At 41.3% G+C, this 24,644-nt stretch overlaps 2 protein-coding genes across 2 annotated transcripts; both read right to left on the bottom strand.

Moving 5' to 3' along the window:
• Window positions 1-4,404: 4,404 nt before the first annotated feature.
• On the bottom strand, window positions 4,405-8,034 carry COQ7 (coenzyme Q7, hydroxylase). Its single transcript, XM_086759884.1, has 6 exons — window positions 7,948-8,034; window positions 7,627-7,826; window positions 7,109-7,223; window positions 6,858-6,997; window positions 5,369-5,437; window positions 4,405-4,991 (listed from the first exon to the last, which is right to left on the bottom strand). The coding sequence occupies exons 1-6, from the start codon at window positions 8,021-8,023 to the stop codon at window positions 4,914-4,916; spliced, it is 678 nt and encodes a 225-aa protein (XP_086616010.1). The 5' UTR covers window positions 8,024-8,034; the 3' UTR covers window positions 4,405-4,913.
• Window positions 8,035-8,587: 553 nt separating this feature from the next.
• Window positions 8,588-24,644, bottom strand: TMC7 (transmembrane channel like 7). Its single transcript, XM_086760168.1, has 16 exons — window positions 24,506-24,644; window positions 24,038-24,284; window positions 21,235-21,383; window positions 20,714-20,881; window positions 20,442-20,527; window positions 19,756-19,901; window positions 18,994-19,141; window positions 17,355-17,525; window positions 15,818-15,975; window positions 14,781-14,898; window positions 14,121-14,218; window positions 13,617-13,800; window positions 12,650-12,780; window positions 12,231-12,386; window positions 10,710-10,788; window positions 8,588-9,530 (listed from the first exon to the last, which is right to left on the bottom strand). The coding sequence occupies exons 1-16, from the start codon at window positions 24,564-24,566 to the stop codon at window positions 9,477-9,479; spliced, it is 2,154 nt and encodes a 717-aa protein (XP_086616294.1). The 5' UTR covers window positions 24,567-24,644; the 3' UTR covers window positions 8,588-9,476.

Below are 24,644 nucleotides of genomic sequence, written 5' to 3'. Positions count from 1 at the left end.
GTAAGAGGCAAGATGCTGATCAAGGGACATGTAATAGCCCAATGCCCTCTATATACACATGTCAATACCCTCTGCTCCTCCTCACCAAAAAATTATACCTTCTCTTCTTCTGAAGGAGAAAATCAGGATCAATCCTTTGGTTATCACAGAAGCCAGAAGAAGCCATCATTACTCTGAAGGGAAGGACTTTGTCCCATTGCATATTACAAGACCCAAATTTTGTGCTTATCTTCAGGTTCAGAAGAGAGCCCCAAAACCCAAAGGCACAGTGAAGACCCCATCATCTTCCCCACTCCAGTCTGAAAATGCAGCACTTCACAGCCTCCCTGTCTGATCCAAGTTCCTTTTCCTCTGTCAACATGACCAGAGTTCATCGAGAATCGCTACGATAACAGACTTGTATAAGCTATATACTTTGGCCTCTGCCTGCCATTAACCCCTGCCAGGATGGCTGACGTTAGTCAGCTTTAGTTCTGCCTGAAAATAATATACACAAAGAAACTGGAGCCTTGCAGCAGCTGTACAATAGAAGTTCTGTACAGCACTTGAGCATCTCTAGTCCTTCTGTAACCTTCTACCACCTTTTGTAGTCTTTCAAAATCTGAAACACAGGTTTTTAAACATAAAAATGCTGCTTTTGCATAAGGAAAAGGAAAAGCAACTCCATTTTCTATGTAGAACAACAAAATAAAGAGTAACTGACAGTGAGCAGGGAAACACACAGCCATTGGAAGTGGCATGAGAACAGCTCACCCACACTTTCATGGTCAGGCACAAAAAAGCTGCTCCAGTAAAAAGAAGAAACAAATCTTGATTGGGAGCATAAAGCAGAGTTGTTCTCTCGATTCATATTTTTTGCTCACAGCTAGAGACAGCATTACTGTCTGACGGCCTACTCAAATGTGCAGGATGTTTTCAGCTGCTGCGGACAAAGAACTTGCTGTGAGCGCTTTCACAGTTATTGCAGATACGGCCAAACACACTGACCTCATATGGTGATTTCCTGGTATTTTATGTTCCCAGCCTCTGGTCAAACTAAATGCGTTAAAAATAAGATTTGTCTCTTAAGTGTTGTTGCCCTGAGTGAGCAGTGTGTGATGGTCTCGGAGGCCACCCACATCTTGGACAAAGACTCACATGAACGCTTCTCTATGTCAGCAGCAAATCTCACAACTGTTGAACACCACCACAGACATCTTGAGAACTTCTGTAACCGCTGCCTTGTAGAACATCAGGCTTCAGCTGAGTACCAGCTATCTAGGAAAGCCCCACAGATGCCTTGTCCAATATTCAGTCCTGATGTAATGGCTAAGGGAGCAGGAAACTGTCAGCCTCTGTTTCCAGAGGTCACAAGGCCATTGTATGTATGAGTGTGCAACTTCTAGCTTTGAGTTAAAACATACTGTGCCCCTCCCTCCCCAGTTCTAATAACGGACTCCTAAAAGATGCTGCCTCTGTTATTAAAGACTTTACAATGGACTATTCATCAAACAATCTTTTTTCCTCTTTTTACTCAATTACAAAACTCCATGACTCATATGACTGCAGTGCTTGTGCTTTCAACACCACTTGTTACCCCTTTAGCAACTTTAATTAACCATTTTTCTGTGCTGAGTCCTCTTTTTTTCAAATTACCTAGGAATTTTCCACGTGCCAGCATATCAAATGATTTAGGGAAATTAGGCAAGCAATCTGCTAGGCGTAACTTTTGTTCAGAGAATTGGTCAAGTTAGGGAAGATATCATGTTAGTTAATATGACATACTTTTAGTAAACTCACGTTTACACGCATGCTGCTCACAACTGTGAGGCACGTAAAAAGGAGAATCTCTTAGAGCTATCTTCTTCTACATAGTCCCAGAAAATCTGTGATTAAGCTTTTTGTTCCTCAAGTTATTCCAGTGGTTGTACAAACCAGTCATAGATACAGAATCAAATGCAACTTCATTTGGACAATGTAAATAACATCAGTAGTTTGAATGTAACCAGGCCAGACTTGCAATGGTGTGATAGAAATTATTCTTAAAGCATGTACAAAGCGTCAGCCATAATAAATCATACAGAACAGGAGTTTCTATATTAAGATTTAGCTTTCAGTCTAAGCTCCTTCAAAATATAAGGTAAAGTAATCCTTTAAGAAGTCTTTCATGTCAAATTACACACCAATCTACCTATAAACACTAACAGAGCGACTCATGTTAAAGAAGAACGAGGGCCATCAGGCACCTGATACTATCCTTGTGGTTCAAAATCTAGGTATGGTCCAGCAATCTTGTGCATCAAATCTTAGGAAAATAATTTATTTAAAAGGCGTAGCTAGGAAAACATTCAGCTTGAGCTGCGTGCCTCCGGAGAGGGACCACAAAGAAAGAAATCCCTGGACAACTATACCCTTTCAATCCATGCACCTGCTCTTCACACGCTCTTCATGCACCTTTTGGTCCAAAGGTAATTATTGGCCTGGGGTCTTTGAACACCTCATTGGATTCCTTCTCTGCCTCCAGAGTGTTAACTGTCCACATCTTGTCCAGCTGCAACAGTCAACACCCGCTGCAACTCGTCAAAATGAGAACAGTCAAGAAAGAGACGAAAGGGGAGAACAATCTGTTGTTCTCTGCTGTAGCTTCCTTATCGTCTGGTTCCCTTGGTCTCAGGGCCATCCAAGTGCTGTTGATGGCTGTTGCCTCGTTATCCTCCAGTTTGTGCCAGTCTCAGGGCCATCCTTTACATAAGCGCGTAAGCTCAGTAACCATTCAGCAAAAGTTCCCAACTTGCAGCCTAAGGCTCCTCTAAGTCTAGCCACTTATGCCAAGTAAGTAATGCTCAGCAGGCAGCATATCAAATCACAACGTTATGCTGCAAATTCTTACATCCTAATGCTAGATGGTTGATGCTAACCGATCCATACTATTTCTAAGATGTTATTTAAGCTAAACTGCTAGTATTTCTTAACAACTTAAAAAGGTAGATTCAAATATACCTTGATTAAAAGCTGTCTGAAACCTTCCCAGGCTCCCAGACGCTTGGATTTGAGATGCTCTCACAGGTCTTTGATTCCTGGTGGCAACTCTGTACTTCTTATCCTCCTCTGGGCTCAAAGCAGCTGCAAAGCCAGTACATAGCACTTGGCCAGCACAACAGAACTGGAATCAGCACACAGTAAAACTTAAGTTACTTAACCTGTCTCAATAAAACTATGTAGTTTTGCCATATAAGGTAAAAGTCAAGACTGCCAACAGAGGCCCTGTTCCTCCTGACAGTAATGGGCAACACTTGCTGCTGTTTTACTTCTTGGTGTCCAATTCTTTCCTTTTCGACAAGGTTTATATCCATTACATCTCACATCCACAGCTGACCTGTTCAATTAGTTATACCATGTTGCTTGGGTTAAGAAATACTGACTTCTAATACATCCTAGCTTTTAACCAGAAAACAAGATGCAAGAAAATCCTGCTTCTTAATCTGTCAAGCTTAGCTGTTCTTAAGAAAAAAAAAAAAAATCAAGCAAACAAAACAAAACCCACAGGCCTGTAGAAACAGGGAAGCTTGTAAAACTGGGAAACAAAACTTAGCTTGTGGCAGTTAAGCAAGCTCCCCAAAGTTAAGTGTCTCCCCAAAGTTTTAGAAGCATGGATATTAGGGGAAAAGCATGGATAAGTGCTTTATTTGCACTATTATTAATAGGATTTCCTTGCCTTCCTGCATATAATCTAGAGATCATGCTTCCCAGCTATTAAAAAGTCTCTCTCACAGGGACTTTAAAAATCTGTATCCAGGTATCAGCATCTTCTATATTATCCTCATATATTTGGAAAGTTATCACATTTCCATAATGATGCAACAGGAAAAGAATGGAATGGTCAGGAAGTTCTTAAGACAAAGAGTAAAAGATGCACTCTCACACAAAGTCCATTTCACCCCTATCAGTTTCACACACACCAATTCCATTGCTGTACTTTTACCATCTTTGATCAGTGTCTAACAGAACAGTCATGCACAACTGTCTTTTTTTATTTCTATTGCTACCCAGTATGTCAGCAGAAAGTCGGAGGAATTGTTAAAACATGGAGAAAGCAAGAGCATCTGTATTCAAGAGCCATTGAAGACTAGAAGCAAAGTAAGATAAACCTGAAAGCTCTAACAGAATATTAAGAGCAATTACACAGGTGTTCCAGGTTGCTTTCTCCACCTGCTTTGTATCTAGGATCAATTCCTTACACATACACCAAGACAGACACCCCCCCCCCCAAACCAACAACAACAACAAAAAACCCCAAAAAAAACCCCAAAACAAACAAACTACACAACAACAAAAATCTCGAAAGAAGAAAACTTCACGTTAAATAAAGAATGTAGAATTGAGCCTGAAAAAAAATTTAAAAAACCCCACAAACAAGTCTTCAAATGAAATTCTTATTATACCATTCTTTATTCAAGACAGACTGAAAAGAAGTACTTACCAGTACTTTGTTTACTTACTCTGAAAATAGAACTCAAAAATATCCTATCTAGTCAGTAATAAACAGTTAAAAATGAGCTGATGAGCTCCAGCTTAATTCAAGTACATATAAATTCAAAGGCAACGGAGAATGTATTTATTTCTCTGTGTGTGTATACACACACACACATATTATAAATCACATATATACACACATATTTTGCTGCCATCTTGTGAACAGTCTCTGAATAAGAAAGTTTAGTTCATACAGACCCAATTCTGCCATCTTTATACACGTTATAGCTCAGTTTTTAATATAGATATTTTTTGAGCAGATACTCAGTGTGACAAAGGATGGCTGAATTAGATGCTTAGTGAAGAAGACTTAAGGCTGAATAAAATAATTATTAGTCTTCTGCAATTTCCATACATTTTTGTGTCACAGTTTATTGCCACAAACTTTATGGAAAATGTCACTAAATTCTTTCTGATAAAAATATTGCAGCTTTGCATCCAAGTTGTATAGCCATCTTCAAAACTGAATAAGCTGGTGCCTGTAAAACAAAACAAAACAAACAAACAAAAAGAGATTGAATATGCATAATGAAGTGTTTTGTTTGAACCAGACTCTGGTAAGGAATAGTAAACACTATCTTCAAAAAAACAAAAACAAAAAAAACCCCACACCACCCCAAAAAAAAAAAACCCAAAGCAAAACACACAAACTCCACCAAAAAAAGTCTGTATTTGTAGTGTAATCTGCCCTAGAGAAAACTAAATGAAAAACAATCAACGTGATAGAATGTTTCCATTTCTCTCTTATTTTCTGTTTCTCAAACAAAGAACTACATCCCAGTCACTGGATAGGGAAGGTAAGAATATCACATCTACATCCTCACTAACAGTGACAATCAGTTAACATTGTACTTACTGCTTCTGCATCGTGCTCCAGCCCAATGTCATGGTGCTCCCGTTCATCATCCCGAAATTGCTTTATTATCTTTAAAAATAGCAGTTAGTTAGTAAGTCTCCTTGGCAGAGAAATCAAGGCAGCTAGTATACAAAACTACATGCTGTTAACCGCTGTGTGCACCAGGACAGGCAACCGAGGCCCAGGTCTCTCAAAAGCTTCTCAAAGACCTGAATCTCCAACTCAGCAAGAAGGGAATTATTTACAGCATTCCCCAAACATAGAGTTCCTTTAATATTCTCAAAAGAAGTCTTTAAAAAAAACTAAGCTGCTGTTTAATATAGCACTATCTTTTTCACTGTTTCAAGAAAATCTATAGTCACAGTAACTCGTAACGCTGATCACTTTCATACATACAATTACTCTGACAATTTAAATAATGAAATTAAGGTCCCTGCCTTGCCTGACAATCAGTAAGGCTGTATCCCTGTAAGCCAACAGGGCTTTGGTCCATTCTAAAGTACTCGAAGGAACACTATTTTTTTCTCTTCTAATTTTTCAGGCAGGACAAAAAGGTTTAAAGTATTTTCTCTTGAGATGCCTGCAGATAACTAGAATTGCTTAATAAAGTGCTCAGAGTTTACAGACACCCAAGCAGTGTCCCTACCCAACAGGTTTGCATTGCTTTTGGTTTCATGGCTAGTCCTCCTCACGTGGACACTATGAATAACCGTGCTGCTTTGCTTTTTCTCTTTATTTTGTGCCCTCTCAGTTTACAGTCTTTGTTTTCGGGGATAGTATTTCCCTTGAGCACACGTCAGCACAACCTGGGTTACTTCAGATACTATTTCTGTAACAAGAAGACACGTTTGGAGTAACCAGGCTTGGCTACGCGTTAAACTAAGCACCACTGAACATGCCGATAGTCAGCAAAAATGGAAATGAACGTGCGGACCCTAAAGCAAGCTCCCACCAAAGACAGCACAAATGAGCCCGATGTGCTGCATGTGGAAACAAGTCAGTTTCCCACAAATACCCTACAGGAACGTGCCCCAATTTGATGCCTAATATACTTGGGACATAGTTTTCTTGCAGAGCTAACAAACATTAGCTCCTTCCGTGCTCTGAACCGTATCCAAGACTAGAACTATATAATCATATCCAGTACAAGCAAAATGTTACTACACAATCATATTTTCTCCTTTTGTCTTCCCTCTAAACCCTTCCTTTTGATTAAAAGTTATCAAAATTCAAGAAACAGTTCTCACAATCAAGAGGGAAATGCTGAGTTACTGAAAGCATTCTGAACCTACTCCAACTTGATCAACTGAGTGCTGCTGAAGGAAAAAACATAATTTTAACTTAAAAGTTTCTGTTGACTTCAGCATTCTAAGTGAGAGAACAAAAAGATCTACTGTAAATTCTATAAGTATATTATTTTAGAAGACTAATGTCACACTAGATAATTCAATTAATTTGTTAAATTACTTTTTAAGTCATAGTTAAATACCTGCAATAGTTCTTTGTATTTTTCTGGATCTTCTTCTATAAGAGTTCGGATCTGGCTATTGTAGTGATCCGATATAGTCTCTTCCACTGCCACCGTGCAAGCCATTGCACCTTTCTTTCCAAGTAAAGCACTTCCAGCACCTGCAATTGTGGCACCAAACATATGAAAACTATTAAAACTGAAGCAATACAAGTAATTTACACATTTGAAGACCTTACAGAACAACTATAATCACAATAACAGAAACTCACCTAAAACAAATCCTGCTACGTTCCAAAAAGGCAATAAAACAGTAGGTCGAACTCTGTATGCAACCATTAGTTCATTGAACTTTTTCAAGTGGTCTTTCTCTTGATTCCACATTTGCTGCAAAAGAGATAGATCACAGTGAAGTATACAACCAGAAAAGTTAAACATCTCCAAGAAAACTAATAAACACAAAGAGAAACAAAGCAGCTCAGGCCATTCATACTTTGATTGCTGAGGTAACACTATTCACATCACATCGTGAAGGGCAGATGAGGCTAGTTATAAATATGCAACCTAAAAACATTTCCAAAATAAGTCTTTGTGGCAATACTACAGTAGTTGTAGTACTGGTAACTCCCTTACCAAGTGATCCCACCACTCTGTAAACCCACGTTTGAACATGCTCGGGAAAAGATGAACAACTGTCTCACCATGAGAGCTGTGACCTTTCAACTCCACTCGACCGTTAATCAAATGCAAATTAACTAGAAACACAGCGACGGCTTTTAGGTCCTCTAACCTGGATAATCGGCCCCACGCTCGATCTACCCAAGACGGCCATCTGCCCCGCATAAATGCGGCTGGCCCCGTACTCCCCGGCATGGTCCACCCGGATGATGCGGTCTATCATGGGCTTGTTGATGCCCTCTGCCGCCACTCGCGTGCTGCGAAGCCTGAGGGAAACCGCTCCGGCGGGCAGGGGCCATCTCCCCCGCGGACCTGCCGGAGAGACAAAGGTGACGTGAGCCCCGCCGCCGCCCAGCCCCGGTCCGAGGCAGGCGGGCGGGCCCGGGTGGCGGAGCGAGACACACGGCCGTAGCCCCCTGAGCCCCTACCGTACCCGCCCCGCAGCGGAGGGGCCGGCAGTGCCCCAGCGAGCGCCGCACGGCCGGAGCCACGGCGGCTGCCACCTCCATCCCGCTGACCCCGACGCCTCCGCCGCGTCGCCCCGCCAAACGTCATCACGGCGTGCCGCCTCGGCGCCGGCCTCCCGCCACCATTCCCATTGGCTGGAGAGCGGAGCTGTCAGTCAGGGCCGGCGTTTCTGGTTGCCATGCAACCGGGGCAGGGCGGCCGCCTGAGGCACGAAGCGGGGCGGCGCGGGGGTGCCGTTAGCGCCTCGGGGCGCGAGAGCTCAGGGGCGCTAGGCCCTGGCTGCACAAAGGCCGGTCTCAGTCAAAGCAAACTATTTTTTAAAAACATCAGACATTCTAGTAAAAAAAAAAAAAAAACAAAAAAAAAACTTTCTGAATGTTAATTTCTTTAAAATGAAGTCAGAAAACATTCCAAAATGCAACATAAAAAGAACAGGCTCTCATGTATTAACTAACAGTGTCCTAATGGCAAATTTCAAGTAATAAACACAACTCTATACAGAAAATCCTTAAGCACAATCTTTCAATAAAGGAAACCGTTAGTAGTCTGCTTAAAAATACAGCTCCAGCAGTTCATTTAAGCAAGAAGAAACAAGGACTGACACATAAATTTCTGAATGCTGTATTTCCAAACTATAACTTAACTCTCAAATATTCACATTTTAGAACACAGAGAACAGTAGTCAAGTTTGTACAAAAATAAAACACAAGTAATAATGCCTTAACATATTTAGAAAAAAAAAAAAAAAAAAAGGCTACTCCACAGCGGTGAGGCTGGTACCCAAGCAATGGCTTTCCTGGGACAGACACCGCTCAGTGACCAGATGACTGGTGGTTTCTTCCTACTCCCAGTGTTTATCCAGAACTCTTATCAGCTTCTTTTCTCTGAACCGTTTTGTGAAGTTATCCAGTGCTCAACTGCGCTTGCTATTTCAGAGCAAAATAAACATAAAATTATCTTCTCTAAAAATATTTAGAAAAATTATTTCAAACCCATGCAACATTTTCTTCTCCTATGCGCTATTTCAAAATACTGATGCGTGTCTCTCTTGCTTTGGTTTTAAAAGAGAAGTGAGATGGAAACATGTAAAACCATACCTTTCCCCTCCCTCCCAATTCTTAAAGCATAATTCATAAAAACAGTACAAAGTTTTTCAAGGGTTTCAGTCCTGATCACATTCTACCCAAACTCCTGAAAAAATACAGACTTAAACCCCAACAACTCTGAAATTGTAGCAGCAATAAAGTGTCCTACCATACAATTTTTTTGACAGGTATAACACAGTACAAATCAGCTAAATTTCCAGTTTTGGAAACTTTAAGGCCTACTAGCATAATCAACATGAAGACTGTAGTCATCCATTACATAGATCACAGTGCCAAGCTGCCAGTCAGCTGCTCCGTTTTTAGGTGCTGCAGATGCTTCAATTCTTATCTAGTGGTTCTGGGAGTTTCAGGAAGTCAAGTTTTTCTGGCTTTTTTGGGGTTTTCAAGGTTACTTCTGAGCTTCCGTTATCTTTCTGATTAGGAACAGCTTGTCACGACTCTCCTGGAAAGACAGAATGAAAAATACATTCTAGACAAACAGAAGTAGTACAAGCTACCTATAAACAGCTCATTTATTTATTAGAAATAAATAGGCACACTCACCACATTGTACTCTAATTAGTGGTTCACAGCACACTCTCAATTCCCTGAACAATTTAAAGTTTACAATAGTCTTGACCTCATTTATCTTGTGTTACGTCACATATTAACAGTTCTACGTTGAGCCCAGTAAAATCATCTAACCCACCTAAAAACTTTAAAACCATACTTCCAGAAGCCTAACAACAATGAGCAAGCAAAAATGAAAAGCACATAAGGATTTTCAGAATTCCTAAGTGATTTGGGAACCCTTGAAGAAGCAACAAGGCTTTTGCTTCTAAATTCCTTACTCTTCAAAAATCTCTCCCCAGCACAGTGTTTTTCTAAGGACAGGTTGTTAAATGCCATATCTAGAAGAAGCACATATGAAGAAATGGGCTATTTTCTAAGAAAATGAGAAGTCTTATTAGTGAAGCTAGATTCTGACTATGGCAGAGTTTGACAGACCACCAGTATATGAATACTATCAAGCTGGTACATGGCAGCAGCTTTTGACGGCTGCAGAGAAGCATGTCTGCATTGGCACTGTTCTCCAAAGGACTAGTTAGTGGTGACTCAACCCACCCTGAGGACCTGTTGCAAGTGACACTGTGACCTGCACTCAGGAATAAGACCAGACATAACGAAGTAGAAACATAGGCCTGGAGGGAATGTTAACAGGGAGCTGGGTGCCTGTTTGTGAGAGCAGAGAAGGAAAAAAAGGTGAGGGTTGTGTAAGATGGTGGAGGGGACAGGAAGCACAAGATTCAGGTTCTTGTTTCACAGAAAAAAAACATGCAGATGAGTGGATTTAAGCAAGACAACAGATGAAGAACAGCGACACTGCTTCTCAGAAGCGTATCTCATGCACGTGTGTCACCTGATATAACCAGACCTTGCTGCAGTTGCAGCTGATACCCAAGAAAAGCACTTCAGTGCTTCAGTCATTTTTCCTATGTAATTTTGTAAAACATTCTTCACTGCCTGTCCAAACACCAAGAATCCAGAAGACTATAAAAACTCTTGTTCCTCTGCATGCCTGATTACTGACACAACAAAGAAAACTTCAGAGATTCAGAGAAGACAGTGGGTCAAATCTTACCATAACCAGTTGTTCCCTCAGCTGCTCAACCACTCGTTTGTGTGCTCCAGCCAAGGCAATAAAATAGAACATTACGAGGCTGCAAACAACAAACCAACATTGTATGTCACCATCTTCCAAAACAGAATTAGTCAGAAAAAGGCTGTTAATGGCTAAGAAATTGTCAGTTTGTGCATTTGCTTCAGATGAGAAGCTGCTGGAGGGGAAAAAAAAAAAACAAAAACAAAAACAATATACAGCTGGGGTAGGTAGGGCATAGCTCTGCTCAAAAGCATTTGCTGAGGTATTTGTCCTGCCAGCAGACAGGAACTGAGTGCTAGAGGATGGAGAGGCAGGGCCACTTTCAGATGTTACAAGTTGTCTTCTGACAGCTCTCTCTAGACTGTTAGTTCCTGCCCTGCTCTAAGTGTACGTATGGGTGCTTTGCTCCTCAGAAATTAAGTCTAATGAGGTTTCACTAGAGTAACTCTCTGCTTCCAATTGAGGTTTCTAACTATGGTAAGCAGCCACAGATCAGTATTGCAGCCATTCCTTATAGCATATATTACATATGTAATCTGCAACCCAGATTATCCGCGGTGCACTAGATGATGAAGAGAACTAGAATGGTACAAATGCCTACATAAATCATGTCTTTTCTTTTACAATAATAAGTAGTATGGTAGCAGTGCAAGTCATCCTCCACCTCTTACACAGGCTTTACCATAAAAACAAATAAACAAACAAAAAACACCCAAACCAAAAAAGAGGACTCGATATTTCCTGTGTACACAATAACAGCTTCAGTTCCAGAGAATACATAAACGTGTTATGAAAGAAGAGGGTGGGTGGAGTCTGAAATAAACTGCATTGTTTGTCAAGTGTACAAGTTGCAGAAAATACCAGGTAACAAGGCTCTAAGATCTGAAAACAGTTGGGTTAAACTGAAATGCAAAAGATTCCATTTAAACGTAAGACAAAAAACCCTTTTTACTGCAAGAGTGACCAAACACTGGAACAGGTTGCCCAGAGAGGTTGCGGAGCCTCCATCTTCGGAGATATTCAAAACCTAACTGGACACACTTCCTGAGCACCTGCTCTCCTTGATCCTGTTTTGAATAGGAGGGTTGGATTAGATGATCTTTAGAGGTGATCTCCAACCTTAAAAATTCTATGACTCTGTCTCAAATTTTATCTTACAGAACAGATGTTTTGGGGGTTTTGTTTGTTGTTGTTTTGGTTTGGTTTTTTTTTAACCAAGGTTTGTGGATAGGATTTGTGATTACAGGGCTTACAATACTAATTTGCAGAATGATTCACAGTTAACAGTTCTGAGAAAGACAAGTGTGGGATACGGGACATGCAAGAGGAAATTGCACAAAACCAATGAGTGTGAATAAACAGGCAAAGACATACCAGCTGAGGATTCATACAGGCTTTCATGCTTTTGACTGCAGACAGAAAATCTGGTCTACTAGCTCTTTGGTATCAGTTCAGTAAGCATTCAGCTGCATGACTGAATCAGGCCTCCACAATACTCACCAGATGACCATAAAAAAAGGCACTGCAAAGGCTTCTGATGCTATGCCATGAAGGACCTGCTGCAGACCTGTTGGAAACCTAAGAACTGTATCTGGAACAACTGCCCATGAAGTGTTAAAATTCCTGAATGGCCCACACGCCTTGGAGGATGGGATACTGTCAAAAAAGCAGAACAGAAATGAGATGCAAAATGTAAAGATAAAATAATCCAACATAAGCCCAGCACCATTTTGCTGACAGGGTAAAAGCGTCCTTTGTCTTTAATACTGTATTTTTTTAAATGAACTAAGTTATAACTTGATTTATTAACCACTGTATATTTATTCCAATTTATCATTCCAAATTTGCATGTCTGTGTTTAGAGAACCAACAACCTTAGAACAAATGTCAACTACATAGAAGTTAAAATTGTCACTTACTATGCTATGCTGAATCCCAAAGGAATAAAAGCCAAGAGGAGCCCAATCAACAGCACCACCAAGAAGAAAAAATTGGAACTTGATGCTCTGATAGGTCTAGCTGCAGGTTTACATGTGTGTATCAAACTGATCTGGAGAGGGAGAGTGAGCAAGACTTACCAGTACATCCATATGCAAACATCCAAGTATACTTTCCCCACCAACTGAATTTTCCATCCTCAAATATGCTACCAGCTGCCACATTAACTATCCTTCCTTTGATGTACATGGACTGAAAAGGGCTAAGAGAAGAATGCTTTACATTCTAGTACAAGTCAATGTCTCCTATTTTGGGTAAGAGTTTGATCCAGAGGGTCTCATACACTTGCATAGAGTCAACTGACGTGGTCCTCTGGTGTATGATCCACGGCACAGTCTTTAGCTTTGGTCTGCCACATCTTCACTGCATACACTCCCTCTTGTAAGACCTAAAGTATCAATAAGAATTTGTTGCACAGGCAGAGCTGTGTGGTCACAAGTTAAAGCTTCTGATAGGCAGAAATTATGTCCTGAACATCCAATCCAGCTTGGATTATCCATTTTGCTTCCAAATTTTTAGCAGCTTGGCAAAATCTTGTCGAAGTTCTGAGATCTGTTACTAGCAATCCCTGCTAGATTATTGCAGAAAAAAAAAGTGTTATAAACTAGCTTTATTACATAAAAAGATTTTATTAAAAAAAAAAAAACCCACACACATAATTGATGAGGGAAGTAGTAAAATGTTGGTTTGCTTGATTTCAAAGAAAAATTCTACTTTATCTTAAAAGCAAAAACCTACAGAAACCAGAATATACTACCACCTCATTACCAGTACACTGCATCCCTTGGTGGTTTTAGGGTTTTTTGTTTGTTTTAAATCAACTGCATACCTGTATTACAAAAACCAGAGATGTGCTCAATTTGTTTGTTTACCACACATCCTCATTACCTTTTTAATGTAAAAGATGATGAAGTATTTTATAGTTGCTATTGCAGGGAGAAGTGGTGAAAAGAAGGTTCCAATCCAGCAGATAGTCTGCCCATAAATGATTTCCAAGACATTGTCAGAAATTCCAAATTCCTGCAATCCACACCACTGAATTGGCTTGCAAGAGCAATGAGTAACTAACAACCTAAAACCAAAAAACATCATGAGTTCTAAATTGAAGTTATAGGCCTTAGCCGAATTCTAACACATTTGGAACACACAGACATTTAGCATTCAAGCATTAGACAAATCAACAGAAAAATGTCTGAAGAAAAAAAAAGACTTAAATATCAAGAACTACACAGCTATCTGAACAGCAAACAAGTGCTCAAAACACTAGAAATATTTATGCTTAATTTTAAAACTGATAATCTGGTTTGAAATATGGAGAATTAATAATAGAAAAAAGAAAGTGTGTTTCATATGTCATTTGCAGAAGTATGCTCAAAAGGCAGAGACACTTACTTCCTAGGAAAGTCCACAAACAGGGTCACAGCAAGAATTATAATAAAATCAAATATCATCAGTTTATACATTTCTTGCCCAACTTCAGATTCCCAGCACTATAAAAACAAGTCAGGAAAAACAAGATTAGGAGTCTAAATAACACTTGAAAAATAAATTTGTCAATCACTAAAGCAACAAACCTCTGAGTCAGTTAACACCATAAAGTTCAAACTGTATTAACTCCCATTTCTAAAATTAGTGTTTCAGAGCTTCTATTTCAAGCTTTTTCTTTGTCTATTTTGTTGGGTCTTCTTTGGTTTTGTTTGCTGTTTTGAGGGTTTTTTTTTTCTGAGGAGAGACTATTTGTCTTATTGGAGCAAAAGGCAGCAACACAATTATATCAAGGACAGAGCTTCCTCAAACAATCCTCCTGATAGTCAGAAAGACTATGCTAAACTTTAATCTCTCACTGGAGTAATTAGAATCACAGTTTTAGATAAACAAAAGATACGTTAAGAACTGTGCTGGTTTGCACTGAGCAGTAAAAATCAGCACGAGGTATAACATGAACGGCAACTCTAGGTCTGATTCTGAATACCTCTAGACAAGCAAGCCTCATGGAAAATAAATCTCTATTCACAAGTTCAGATGATTAAAGACTAAGATAAATCTGCTTACAGGATAGAGTTCATAATTGTATCCACAGGCCTTACACTTGTCGGTGGCACAGTAAGAGATCTGACTCCACAGTGAAAACAAGAGAACACCGATATTGGCCAACCGCACAAAGACACACCTGGAAGAAAGGCAAAATCCAATTCCAAATCTGCCAAAAAAGAGCCAGTCTAACACCTGACTTAACTTGCACAGGAGTTCAAGGAAGACTAAAAACACAAAAGTTACAGAGCTTTAATGGAATGACCAGGTGGAGAATAAAGATACTTCTTTTTTTTTGTGGTAAGTTCAATTGCTTTTCACCTTCCCTGCTTTAGGCTACAGTCCCTTGTTTCTTTTCCCAGTATTGTTCCTAGATCGTTAATTTTAGTTCTGGATCTTGATCCCACAATGGGCTTCTATTCTCTCAAGCACAGTCTGAGAGGCCAGGTGACAACTCTGTGTGCAGCATTTCCCTCTCAGGTGGCTTCAGCCCTTCAGAAGCACGTGGCCAAACTAGAAATACAAAGCACAGGGGCTTGACAGAGTTCAGCTGCTTCAACCCAGATCTTACTGCGTTAAGCGGTCAAATGCTAGTTCTTCACACTCTCACACTGAACTATTTTATCCCCAAATTTCTAATTTCTGCCTTGAGCAAAGCCTTGCTTCAGTCACTGCTGTATACACACATTTGTTCATTCAGCAACTGCTGCATACAAAATGGCGTGAATCCACAGCTCTGCAGTAACAACTCCCCTGCTGACTATTTATTCAGGTTGTTGAAGATGTCCAGATCACATAACTGAAGTGGACTGAGAGAAAAACTTGGGCACTGAAATGCCTGCACTGTACTGTCATCAAAAACAGGAGATTGTTTCCAGATTTAAAATTAGTTTCCGACTAAACAGAAGTCAAACAATGTCTGCTTAGATTCCAGTGCCCAGGGCCTCCAGTGCAGAATCCAACCTCTCTGCTTCTTGGTATCTGAACACTTACAATATTTATAACCTACCAAGAACAAGTTGTTGAAACATCCAAGGCCACAATAAAACTGTCCTTACCTCATCAATGTCAGCCTGATTTCAAAGGCTGGTGAATAATCTTCAAATGTAATCAGAAATGAAAAGATCTGAGGAGCAATGAAGTTGGCCAATGTGATCACCATGGAAGGCAAGTACTGCACTAAGAGATTAGCCTGGAAGTTGGTATTGCTGACATCCTGTACAAGAGATTAGAGGAAGATAATACTCAGAGAAATACATGTTCCTGACATCACAGTCTCTCCAGCCACTCAACAGCCTCTCTTGTCCAGGATTCAGGTGGCATCTTTTACTCTGTCTCCATCCTCCACCTACATTTGGAACCACAAGCGACTGCTAACATCTGTCTCTGCAGTTTGCTGCTACACACCCTCGCTTTTTGCTGCTCCCTTCACCAGTAACTGCCCCCACCTCCATATATGAGCATTTTAGCACCTCACCAAAGCTTCTGTTTGAAGAGGCTCATCTCACCAAGGCTTGTGTCTGACTGTGTTGTTTAACCCAGCACTAAGGCTATCACCTTTTACACCTACGCCACAGCACAGACACTTTTCAAGTTACTCTCACTGGTGCCACGCAGCTCCCCTGACTTTCCTACCATTTTAACAAGCTCCTCTACCTACTCATTTAGGCAAGGTCAGCCCTTATACATAAAGCCCACAGCAAGTGAAGCTGGTTTTTGAGTTGTTCAGTGTTACGCTATCCTCCTCCTCTGCTCTCAAACAGTATGTTTCTCTCTCTGCAATCCTGGCAGTTTACAGAAGTTAAGAGTTAGGCCCACCATAAGCACAACTTTCCCCATGCACAGCCAGTGCCTATTACACCATCAATGAACAGAGGGGAGAGAAAAAGTGCAGTCTTTATTCATGTCAGGCTAATTGAACCCTGGGGTCCTACAGAGAAGTCAATCACTGTTGCAGAACTGTTGTCTGCTCTTGTTGCTCTTCTTCTGAACCGCTCTTCCCACCTGCTCGTCTTGCCAGGAGCAAACAACCCCACCCAACCTGATTCTTTCCACTACTGATGCAAGAAGCTTTTCTTCTGCAAAGCACTCCCTGTTCAAAGTCTTCCTGTATCCCCACACTGCTGTAGCTCAAGCCACAATATAGATCATAATCTTTACTCTCCCCTTCCCTTACTGTTCATTTTTGCAGTTGAACAGTGAACCAGATCAAGAAACTGATCACGATGAAGTTTGTTTTAACCGGATCAATTCCCTGAGCCAGTTCATTGCCCACACAAGCGCTCATGCTAGCAGATCACAGCGAGACACAGGAAGGGAAGTGACGGCTGCTTTTCTTGTCAGCTGTGTTAGCTCCAAGGCAGATGACACTGGAGCTTCTGTGTCAAAGGGAGACATCACTGAGGTTTTTTTGCACACGCTTCTTGATCCTTCTCACTCTCCTCTACTAAAAATATTGCAGGTCTGTAGAAAGCATTTTCAGATCCCTTGCATGAAAGGTGCTATATTAAGATACTTGACTCTTTCACAATAGTTCCTCTTGCTGTAATTACCAGCCCCAACTGAATCTGTCCTAATGTCATGTCTGATACTTACATTTGAGTTTTCTTGAGAGAAGACAGTTGCTCTATAAATAGAGTAGAAACATCCTGATAAAACTGCAATGACAATTATATTTATAAATATTCTCAGAGAGTAGATGCGTATCTTTTCTTTCATTGTCCTCTCAGCTATTTTTCGCTTCAGTCTTTCTTCTTCCAAGTCTGTCTATAAACAAAAGAAAAAGGATGTGTAGTTTTCTGGTGCAGCACACACCACTTGCCACCATGCCTCCTACCTCTGGGACGTACAAATCCATAGACTGTTCTAGCAGGGTCACTCCACAGCATGCCCAAGCACACTGAACTAAAGGTGCCTTTTCATTGACACATACAGGTCCATGCAGGAGTGGAAGCACTTGTGTGCTCAGTCTCCTCAGGCTGAGGGCCCCGTAGCCAAAGACAAGTGTCTTGTAATCCTCTTATCTCTAGTATATCAGTAACATATCTCCTTGAGGACAGAAAGACAACTTGTCTGTTTATTGTGAGAGACTAATCTCAGATAGCTTTGGTACTAAACTCTGAAATGGGTAAATCAGGCCACTCATCTGCTTACTTCTGCAGGTAAGTAACCAGTCCTCACGGCTATGGCTTGAACTTCCTTCTCCTACTCCTTGTGAGGGAAAAATGAGGGACGGCACAGAAACAAAGAAGTACAGTCTTGAGCAGCTTGTCACATAAACTCGGTGTGTTTCACCTTAGCTGATGTGAAAACACTGTATGGCGTGTGAAGGCTATTTAACCTGGGCAAACACACAGGCTCCCCAGGTATCTTCTGAGGACTTCCTTACATCAAACAATAACATTAAGGGGTAAGTTTTTCTAAGGTGTGAGTTCTATAGGCAAAAGTCTGGTAAGTGAGGGAGGCTCTGATTATATGATGAAAAAATGACTGTGAACTTTAGCAGAGCAGAAAGCAGCTCACTGTAATTTATGAAAACCATTATTACTGCCTTTTGGTTTCAAGTGGAAGTACCTTTTCAAAGGTAATTGCTTCACTACACAAATCTCTGCTTCCAGTGTACAAAGAGCAAAAAGAAGGTACTGGTTTCAGCAGAAAAGCCTTTCAAACTCTCTTTTGAGAGAGCTTTATGATTTGGGAGATCTCTCAGCTGCATCAGCATTTTGTTTGTGCATGTGTATCAGACATGTAATGAAAAAACTTTCAGTATCTTCTTACTGCAGCAATGCTCTCAAGTGGTATGAAGAGTACCATCTGAATTTAATTCCTCCCCAAACTACTGCCTACCACATTGCAGACTTACAACCCAGTATACTCAAACTGATTCCTGACAGTACAAGGGGTTTGCCCACAGCTGGGATAGCTTTTCCTTCTGGATTATGTTGAAACTGACACCAGAAGTAGGACTGGAGTTTGAGGAAGAGGCAGGTAAGATAAGCAGCTAACAATTTGTCTTCAGTTCCCAGTGAATGGGGGAAGGGCTGTCAACCTCACATTTCACCAAAATTCTAGCTACCTAGAAAGCATGCAAGAGGATGTGGGTTGCCCTTCCCCCAGTATAAATTACTTCAATCCTTCTTATCCTTATTCCACTCTCTGCAGAATTTTAGACTTCTCTTTTTTAGCCATCTAAGCTATACAAAATCGTAATCATAGAAAAATGAAAGTTACTCACTTGGAGCTCATATTGCAAGCTGCGATGTTTTAGCCGTGCTGCATTTGGATCTGTAATGCAGAAGTCCCAGCCTGCAAAGACTTTGTTACAGTAACTCTGAAATTGATCTTCACCATGTACCAAGTTCTGCTTAAATCCTTCCACAGACCTACAGAAAAGTGCAACTTTACTTTATTCATGAAAAGTCATGTTTTATTCACAGAAAATGAAACAAAAAAGCACACCTCAAGCAACCTGGCTCATCAAAGACAAAATTACACTCCTCTCCCCAGTGAGCAGACAGCCACATTTGCTTTTTATCAGGAAATCTCTGGGAAGTTTTCAGTTTGAGGTTCTGCAGCAACCAAAGTCAGCTGACACAGGCTACTTCCCTCTGCACTTAGCCACAGTCATACCTTCTCACCTCATCCAGTGCTTCTCTGACACTACAAAGAGCTGGCTCAGGAAACTGAGATGGCAAAAACAACTCCCAAAACCCCCCAGAATAAAATCCTCCAACAACAACTACTGTATACTAAAACCAACTTTTATTTATACATATGCATACATATGCAAAACTAAAACTTCTAATTTATTTTTATTTATTTTCCTGGCTCAGTTTCCCAAAGATAGACAAAAACTAGTACGGCACTGTATCCTCAGGCAAAAGATTCTCCATTTCCACATAAAATAGTTCTAGAATGCAGTATGTTCCCTACAGACAAGAATGGAATGTAAACTGTGCGACAGGTGGCAGCAAATAAACTATACCAACATCTTTACCTTTTTATTATCCAAAGGAGACTTAATGCGAGGTAGCCAAATGTAGCCAGCAGATAGGCTAGCGGCAGGTTGTAGCTCAGGACACTGACCCATGCAGCATCTATCGTGTAATAGCCATAAAATAAACTTGTCATCTCAAGGAATCCCTGTGAAAACATGAAATTTAAATAGAATTTCTAACAGCAGCAGCAACTGTCCAGTTAAATCCAACTTGGTATTAAGCAATCACTCTGTAAATGTAAAATTACCATTGCGGCCCCCAGCAAGCTACAACAGTCTGTAGCTTCTAAATACTGCCATTGCCTCTACCAAACTGTAATGCAGACACCACATGCTTAAAATCCCTCCCCTCTCCAATGAGAGAGCTCTACGACAAGCACACTGAGACCCTACACAGAGAGCACAATAGGCAGCGTGCTCCAGAATATGTAACGTTTAGCAGCTGGGGAAGAGAGGCGCACGTGGTCAACCAGGCCCTGTGGATGCCCAGTAAAAGTCAGTTTGAAAACTCCCTTTCTCACAGATAAAGGGTAAAGGATAATTTCACCCCAGTGATGCATATGCCTTATCATTTTTCAAAATTATCAAAATTTTGTTACCCAAGTAAAACGGTTTCACATTTTACATGTTATGTGAGACAGAAATGTAATTAAAAAAAAATAAAAATCTAAAATCTAATTACTTACTGTGCCACTGAGCAAATCTTTGATGTAAGTATAGAAGTAAACAAGTCCCTTATTACCACTAGGTTTATAAACTGTGCAGTGAGGCTCTGTCAAAAGAAAAGCAGGAAAAGTCACTCAAACGGTAATGTCCATTAAATTGCAAGATCCAAGTTAATTCAAACACAGCAAATTCTTACAAAAAAAAAGTATTTATTTGTCCTGGGAGGTGGAGGAGTAGCTGATGGAAATGGGAAATCTCACAAACAACAGCAATACATAGAGAAGATGTTTACCTATGTTCTTCAGAGGAATTTTAGCAAAGCTACTGTTGAATATTCCATATTTAGAAACGATGCTGGGAAGGGTAACAAAACTGAACATCAGGATAAAAATTATAAAATTCAGCAGGACCAGAAAACGCAGGAAGGAGAAGTAGGACTGGATGCCAGTACCAAATCTCCCTGGGAATAGAAGAAACATGTGACCAATAATTAAGATGATAAAATCACTGAAAATACAGAATGAACAGATTATAATCTCAGCTACACTACGTTAACTGAAGAAACATTACTAAAGCTGGTTTTAAGTACTGCAGGCTTTTAGCAATATAACTGAAATGGCAATGTGACTTTTTAATAATTTTCTCCAATATATTTCCCTCTACCCCCTCATGGATCTTACACCAGCAATAATAAGGGAAGCAAGTAAGTTCTTAAATGCATACATTTGTACCTGAAACTACTCTCACACATGTAAAACTACCAATAACAGAAGCACCTTTAAAGAGGAGAAATCAATATCTGATAATAAATACCTTCTATGCTGTGAATATCATGTCGCCAAAGCTCCAGGTAAGATGACAACTCCTTGACTTCATTGAGAACTTTTTTCAATGATTTACTGCTAGTTCTTTTCCACTGCTTCCATCCAGATAAATATTTTATATCAGCCTGCTGACAGTCCCTAAGAATCAAAAAATACAGTTACTGAGCACAAGAAATACTTTCTCAGTACACGTAACAGGTCCTGGCAAAATGGAGCCTGCTTGCAGCCCTCCGTGGGATAGCAGAGTGCTGAAGGTCGGAGTAACACAAGCTAGCCATCCCCATCTATTCCTCCTGGTCACTGCGACATCAAGTTAATTCAAATACAGCAAGTCCTCTCACAGAAAACACTTGCCTCTCTTAAAGAAAAAAAAAAAATATCCCATTGACAACAGCACAACGCATAAAAAAAAATGTAGGTGAACTTCCCAGTGGGATCTTGCGGAAGTTTCCATTAATGATTTTGTATTTACAAATGGCTGGAAAAGGAAGAGAAGATTATTTCCTCAAAACTTCTGACTAGAGCATCTTCACCAAGAGACTCTTAAAAAATGTCTCTAAAATATTTAGCTTTCCACTTTTAATGTTAAAAATGCAGCTGTTCAAAATAGAGAATTCTTTTTTTTTTTTTTGTAGAAAATTCACAGATGTCAAAATCAGAAAGAAATGTCAAAATATGTTATGGTGAAAAAAGTAAAAAAACATAGAAAGTGTGCTATATAGAGGCTTAAGTATTTAATTTGGATTTTATAATTTTAACTTTTATATCACATTCCAGCACACAACAGAAAACAAATGTTACTAAAATTATTCATTTTCAATTATTCAATTTTTATAGCAATTAAAAAAAAATTGCTGGAAAGTGCCAACTCAATGAATTTGAGAAAGTATTTCTTTGCCAACACGTGGGGGGGTTTACTGTTCTAGTAACAAGCTGCAAACAAACACTGAGGATGTGCCACAAACTGTCTACAATTTTTAATCCCTTCTCACTTACAGATTGTCATACTATATGCACACATTTGCATTTTTAAAACTGCTGCATGGCCAGCAACAGCATCAAGGAGAATTCTGAGTGGCTCAGAGTTTGCTTTTCATTTTTTAAGAAACCTTAAAAACAGACGAAAACTTCCCAGTAACACAGCTTGAAGATTGATGTGTATGCAGCAAATGCTGTTTCAGCCTCTGACGCCACTGAAGAAGGGCAGCAGTTAACTACCCACGAGGACACCATGCTAGAGCAGAAGACAAGTTTCAATTTTAAAAGACGATGTACACAACCCCACTGAAGTGTATAAGCGACTCACTGCCACGCCACTGTCGTGTGTGCTGTATGTTGACAAAGTCTCCACATCCTTCTCAGCTGAAAGTAAAACCGGCATTACGACAGGAAACTGAATTAAACCCTATAGGCAACAATCATACAGGCAGCAGATGACCTCCCCTCGAAGTGCAAATACAGCTACTCTCAAAAGAGTTCATCTTGCAGCAGCTACAGGCTGCAGCACGCAGTGTTTTAAGCCGACACTTTGGGAGAACGATCTGGCCCGTGTTTGGGCTGCATTTTAAACAGGGGCGTGGGCTGCACATTCATCTGTGTTACAGAAGTTCAGTGTTCAGCTTTCGGGAGATGTATTCTATCAAGCATTTTGTGTTGGCAGCTGCTGCACAATACATGGAGATTACGGATCTGCAGAAGTGCCAAGAAGCCCCACCAGAATCTCTCAGCACTAGAACGTGTAAACAAGCCTGGGACATCCCAACCCCTTTTCTAACACGCACCACAGCCACCTTTAAGAGCTGAGCTTTAGATATCCAACTTCAAATACAAATTCAACGTATCAAACACTTTCCTTTATCATGATCTAGGCCTTCTGTTGTTTCTTGTGTACAGGCTGTAATGGTTAAACATAACTCCAGGGCCAGGCTGTAACCCATTTCCCTTGCAAGCGATTAACTCCTGCTCTCTGTGGAGCACCAGACATTAATTCTACTTTCACCTCTCTCCCAGTTCATAACCACAACTACAAAGTACCTGATTAAAAGCTGCAGCTGTTCCATGACAATGTAAAAACACGTACTGTACCCTCTCTCCTCAGAGGAGCTTTCAGCCCATCACTGAGAGATGAGAGAACAGGCAGAGACATACAGGCGGGACAAAGCACACAATCCCCTCCCTGCTGGGGGTCACCAGCAGAGGGGCAGGAACTGCTCACAGCAAAGAGCAATTCAAAAGCGGATATGGAAAGAAAAAAAAAAAAAAAGAAAAAAAAAAAGAAGAAGAAGCGGTCCTGGAAAGCTTCTTTCCACCTGTACTGAGTCACACCACAGAGAGTGAAATGTATTTTGGAAGAACTGCTGAGAATGCTCAAGAACAGCAGCACTCGCATAGCAGGAGTCTGCTGATGACAGATAATCCACAGTAACCCTTAAAAGCACAAAACCCTGAGGCAGAAAGAAAAAGGAAGCCGGCGAGAAACACGTTTGGCTGCTGCAGGTAATTCCCAGTTTTGACTCATTTCTTCCAATTCAACCTATCCCTCCCAGTCAGCCACCCCCCCACGCCACCCAGGAGCCCCGGGCTATGCTCCCAGAGCTGGAGGTGCCTTAGGGAGCCTGCCACGTTTTGGCATGAGAAACTGGGCAACTTCCTGTCAAAACCACACGCCACAGGGTGAAACTGATACAGATGAACCCAATTCTGCTTCAGCCTTCCATCGCACCTGTGTTGTGTTTAAGAAAATGTAATTTAAAATTAAAACAAAGGGAAAAAAAAAAGGTGTAAAGATTAACCTTAATCTCCTCTTCTCCGCCATACTCAAGGGGTACTCTCTCGCAGGGCGATCGGCCAGTTCGTCTCCCTCTTGCTCCGGCCCCGGGGCCTCAGCAGCGCGGAACCCCGCGGGGAACTGCGCGGTCGCCCGCCGCCCCTGGGTGCCTCCGGCGGCGGCGCGGCGCCTCAGCACCGACTGGTAGCTGGGCAGCTCCTGCAGGAAATCCACAGGTGCGGCGGGACGCCTCTCCTCGGGAAGAAAGACCTCTGCGAGACGGAGGAAGCACAGGGGCTGCGGAGAGGGGCTCGCCACAATATGGCCCCCGACCGGCCGCCCCCCCGGGACCCTCGCAGCGCTGAGATAGGCGAGGCGGGGGCAGCGCCGCTCCCTCCCGTCCCTCCTTCCCCTCGCCACCTGCCCGCCGGCGGGTGCTCCCTCCCCGCCCGAGCCCCGCGGCGCTCGGTACCTGTCTTCCCCGCGCCCTTACCGCTGCTGCTGCTGCCCAGCCGCCAGCCCGGCGGCTCCGCGGCGGCCCCGAGCCCGCTCATGTCTGCGCGGGGAGGGGAAAGCCGCAGCCCCGCGTCGGTGCCGCCGTTTCCGGGCGTTACGGAGCCGGCAGAGTTGTG

This window comes from Chlamydotis macqueenii, chromosome 15 (genome assembly GCF_036417535.1).
Source record: "Chlamydotis macqueenii isolate bChlMac1 chromosome 15, bChlMac1.mat, whole genome shotgun sequence".
NCBI lineage: Eukaryota > Metazoa > Chordata > Aves > Otidiformes > Otididae > Chlamydotis > Chlamydotis macqueenii.
This window is presented reverse-complemented; position numbering and strand designations above follow the sequence as displayed.

Bases quoted from the DNA above. Each gene is read 5' to 3' on its own strand.
- TMC7 (XM_086760168.1), bottom strand. From the start codon at position 24,566: ATGAGCGGGCTCGGGGCCGCCGCGGAGCCGCCGGGCTGGCGGCTGGGC. The intron at 12,387-12,649 runs GTAAGTGACAAT...CTTTTTTGACAG, and splicing joins TTGGGATTCAGCATAGCATA to TATCCCATCCTCCAAGGCGT. The intron at 10,789-12,230 runs GTGAGTATTGTG...TGTTGTTTGCAG, and splicing joins CCTTTTTTTATGGTCATCTG to CCTCGTAATGTTCTATTTTA.
- COQ7 (XM_086759884.1), bottom strand. From the start codon at position 8,023: ATGGAGGTGGCAGCCGCCGTGGCTCCGGCCGTGCGGCGCTCGCTGGGG. The intron at 7,224-7,626 runs GTTAGAGGACCT...TCTCTTTTGCAG, and splicing joins GCGTGGGGCCGATTATCCAG to CAAATGTGGAATCAAGAGAA. The intron at 5,438-6,857 runs GTATTTAACTAT...CTATTTTTAAAG, and splicing joins AATACAAAGAACTATTGCAG to ATAATAAAGCAATTTCGGGA.